Source organism: Octopus bimaculoides, chromosome 28 (genome assembly GCF_001194135.2).
Source record: "Octopus bimaculoides isolate UCB-OBI-ISO-001 chromosome 28, ASM119413v2, whole genome shotgun sequence".
NCBI classification, from domain to species: Eukaryota; Metazoa; Mollusca; class Cephalopoda; order Octopoda; family Octopodidae; genus Octopus; species Octopus bimaculoides.
The window spans coordinates 13226660-13231412 of record NC_069008.1 but is presented as its reverse complement, the minus strand read 5'-3'; the positions used below and the strand labels follow the sequence as shown (position 1 = coordinate 13231412).

General features: G+C 38.1%; 2 protein-coding genes across 3 annotated transcripts in view; one reads left to right on the top strand and one right to left on the bottom strand.

The window, feature by feature from the left end:
* LOC106884139 (zinc finger protein 271) overlaps positions 1-4753 on the bottom strand; it is a 29750-nt gene that overhangs the window by 13019 nt on the left and 11978 nt on the right. The gene's annotated exons all lie outside the window — the stretch shown is intronic.
* Positions 231-2797, top strand: LOC106884140 (zinc finger protein 239). The gene has a single exon (XM_052977707.1). It carries the CDS (start codon positions 592-594, stop codon positions 1429-1431), a length of 840 nt encoding a protein of 279 aa, XP_052833667.1. The 5' UTR covers positions 231-591; the 3' UTR covers positions 1432-2797.

The following is a 4753-nucleotide window of genomic DNA, read 5'->3' as shown; positions in this document are numbered from 1 at the left end:
GTGGCACGTAAAAGCATCCACTACACTCTCAGAGTGGTTGGCATTAGGAAGGGCATCCAACTGTAGAAACTGTCAAATCACATTGGAGCCTGGTGTAGCCATCTGGTTCACCAGTCCTCAGTCAAATCGTCCAACCCATGCCAGCATGGAAAGCGGACGTTAAACGATGATGATGATGATATATATATATATATATATATATATATATATATGCACTGTATGTGACATCTGACGCTGTTGTTTCTCTCTTATTTCAGAATATCATATGACATCGGTATTGGAGAATTATTTTACATTGATATTTACCATCTTTTAAAGACTAACAGGAAATACAATACAGAAGAAAGAATAAATCTATGGTTAATTACAGTGAAATAATATCTTCTGAAGTAAGAGTTATAGGAACATTTGTCTACTTCGTTATCTGGAACAGTTGATTTTTGCACTCTAATAGAACTTGGATGACAGCAGAGCTTAACACCATCAGATACCAACTGTGATCACAGCCAATGGAAACATAGCAGTTCAAAACATAACATATAAACAAAAAGAAGAGAAGCATCTGCATATTTTAAAGCAAGAAGAAAAATTATGGAAAATGAATTATGTGAGAACCAGATTAAATGTAAGACTCAATCTGAAAGCATTGGTATAAAGAAAGAGGATGGAAAAACGTCACATCAGTATGATATCTGTGGTAAATCATTCTCTGAAGAAGGCTACCCGACAAATTACAAATATATTCATACGGGAGAGAAGCCATATCATTGTGTTATCTGTGGTAAAACTTTTTTTGGAAGTAGTGGCTTAACTATCCACATGCAGGTTCATACAGGAGAGAAACCATATCACTGTGATATCTGTGGTAAATCATTCTCTCAAAATGCTCACTTGACTAAACACAAACATATTCACACGAGAGAGAAGTCATATAACTGCGGCATCTGTGCTAAATCTTTCTCTGGAAGTAGTGACTTGACTAAACACATACGCATTCATACAGGAGAGAAGCCATATTGCTGTACTGTCTGTGGCGAATCATTCTCTCAAAGTAGTAACTTAGCTCGACACTACTATACTCATACAGGAGAGAAGGCATATCACTGTGATATCTGTAATAAGTCATTCTCTCGAAATACTGACTTAGCTACACATAAACGTATTCATACAGGATTGAAGCCATATCGATGTGATATCTGCGACAAATCATTCTCTCTGAATCATCACTTAACTACTCACAAATATATTCACACAGGAGAGAAACCACATACATGTGATATCTGTGGTAAATCGTTTTCTATATCAAGTAACTTAACTAAACACAAACGTATTCATACAGGAGAGAAACCATATCAGTGTGATCTCTGTAGTAAATCATTCTCTCAGAAAAGTCACTTAACCAGACATATATGTATTCATGCAACAGTGTAGTTTCACTGTTTATTCACTTACTCTTTTACTTGTTTCAGTCATTTGACTGCGGCCATGCTGGAGCACCGCCTTTAGTCGAGAAAATCGATCCTGGGACTTATTCTTTGGAAGCCTAGTACTTATTCTATCGGTCTCTTTTGCCGAACCGCTAAGTTACGGGGACGTAAACACACCACCATCGGTTGTCAAGTGATGCTGGGGGGGGGGGGGACAAACATATACACGCACATACATATATATATACATATATACGACAGGCTTCTTTCAGTTTCCGTCTACCAAATCCACTCACAAGGGCTTTGGCCGGCCCGAGGCTATAGTAGAAGACACTTGCCCAAGGTGCCACGCAGTGGGAATGAACCCGGAACCATGTGGTGGGTAAGCAAGCTACTTACCACACAGCCACTCCTGCACCTATATTGAAAAATATACAAAAGCAAGCATACTAGTTAATTCTCATCTTTTTTCCTCTTTGGTATAATAACTAATGTTATCCTCTTTGTTATTTAATGCTCACTTTTCCATATTTGCATAGGGAAGATGGAGTTTATTCGAAGCAGATTTTTCTATGGCTGGATACCCTTCCTGTTGCCAACCCTCACCCATTTCCAAAGCAAAGTAATATTTGCCCATGACCAGACATGTCTTCACAAGATATTGGAAATGAACAACACTGCTTGTATGACAGTGACACTCCTTTACAACTATCACTTGATGTTGGAACAATGAGACACAAACAAATACACATGAACACACACACACACATTATGGGCTTCTTTCAGTTTCCATCTCCCAAATCTACTCAAGGCTTTGGTCAGCCCAGGGCTATTGTATAAAACACTTGTCCAAGGTGCCTTTCAGTGGGATTGAACCTAGAGCCATGCCTGATGAATATTGATGCTTTCCCTTGAGTTAATCTTATAACTTTTAACAAGCATCAAATGTTCTCCACATTTGTACATTCCTACATCGGGGTATGCCTGATAGTTCAGATTTATTTTCTGGAGACTCATAATTCCCAGATCAAGGGTTCGGTTCCCATCTAGGTTGTGAGTTGTGTTCTTGAGTAAAACACTTAATTTCAAGTTGCTTTAGTGTTGCATCCATCGTATGTTGGTGATTCCCTACTAATCCTAGCAGATGACCATTCAGGCGACAACCCTCCAACCCATGGGTCTGTTTGGGTGGTCATTGCTGGTGAGGATTTTTCAAGGCTGGAGTGTAAATCCTACCTTAACCTCTTTCAGTTACCTTTTACAACATGCAGAGGAAATGATAGGTCTATTCTTTGATATCCTGGTCCCCAAACAGCACAATGATTTATACAAATAACCCTTTCTACTAATAAATTTATTAATCCAATTTACATCGTATATTTTTTTATTGATTACAGTAAGTTTTTTTCAGAAATTGCATAAAAAATCAGAATAAGTTCTTAGGCAGCTCTGCTGATTTCAGTAAGTTGCTAGGGAAGCATCAGATGTGGTGTGCAAGAGAGACGTTTGTGCTGGTATAGTCATCTCCTATGGGTGGATGAGGAGAGATGTGTGAAGAAGTGCCTTCCAAAACAGTGGAAGGAATCCGGGGTAGAGGGAGACGCAGGAAGACATGGGATGAGGTGGTGAAGCATGACCTTCGAACATTGGGCCTCACAGAGGCAATGATAAAAGACCAAGACCTCTGGAGATATGCTGTGACCGAGAAGACCCGGCAAATAAAGGGAGTTCACAGCTGTAACCTACACCAGTGTTGCATAACCAGCCCACTCAAAAGTGTCTTGGATCGTAGGGCAACATGCTGTGCTTGAGGAGACCTATTGAGTCAAGTACATCAAAACCAAAATCAAATGGAAATTGTAGTTGTGATCCCCATGCCGGTGGCACGTAAAAAGCACCATCCAAACGTGGCTGTTGCAACCCGCAATCTGTCTCATGGACTTTGAAAGAGCTCTCCATAATTCATCTGTTTCTGTATTTCTGCATTTAGAAGTGGTTGGGTATGTTTTTCATCTCGGACAGTCTATTTGGCAGAAGCTGGACAAGAGTAGGACGTACAACACGGGTGAAAGTTTTCAGCTTAAAATTAAGTGTTTTTGCACTTTAGCATTTTCACCAATTGTAGATGTCAGTGGATTTGAAGATTTGTCTGATGAAAGCATCCCTTCTGAGTTTATCACTTATTTTGAGAATTCATACATTGGGACTGTAGTGGGGACGTGTCTTCGTTCACAAAAGAAACCCCACAGTTTCCTATTCAACTCTAGAATATACTCAGCCACATTTTAAGTGACTTGCCAGGAGCAACTAATTCGGTAGAAAGGTTCCACAATGCTTTGCAGCCATTGATAACATCCACACATCCAAATTTGTGGAAACTTTGCGATGCCCTTAAGACTGAAGAAGGCTTAAACCAGATGAAAATTACACACATTCGACGTGGGGACTCGACAACAAGAAAAAGAAGTCCTATCAAATGATTGATGCATGACTAAAGAAGCTAGTTGAGAATTACCAATCTGAAAATGCTCTGTAATTTTTAAGAAATATTGCACGCAATTTGCCATAAGAGTTTTCAAAAATATATAAAACTTTTTTTTCATAACTTTATTTTTATCTTAATGAGTGAATAAAATGTGATCTAAAATATATTCATATTACCTATAGTGAAATTTACCAAAGTGGAATTTACCTAGAACCCAACCTACCCTCTTCTCATACTTTATCTATAATGTTTTCCCCGATTCACTTGTTTTCATCTTTCTTTTTCTCTCAATAATATCTATATCTTCTTAACTACCATAACATCATCCATGAACTCTTGTGTATTATGTATGCATGAGCACAAAAATGTTGAATGGATTTCTTATATATATATATATATGGTAATAAATATTTTCTAAGGAATGCTTGCATTCAAGAAAACACGAAAACACACACATCTGTCATAGGTTAGCCTACACGTTGAAATATAACTTCCTTTTGGAAAATTCAAATTACGACAAACGTAAATAAACAAACGAAGTTTGCTTTTAGAAAGTTAAAGAAGTGATTTTAAATTCTCAATCGCAGAATAATTGCTAATAATATAGCCTGAACAGGATAAACTACCCCTATCCTGCAGAGAAAAGTGCAGGTGGCTAGCTGGGGATGTGAGTTTGAGTCCACAGCTAGCTTCCTTTTGGAAATTCTCCCTGAATACCCAATTGACTGGTTTTGAATATGGGAATTTGAATTTTATTTCTGCAATTGAATTGATTCGGTATGGAAACAGCTGTAGCCAGGAATTTCTCTGCATAAATTTGAATTTTTTCTGTTTTCTTCAT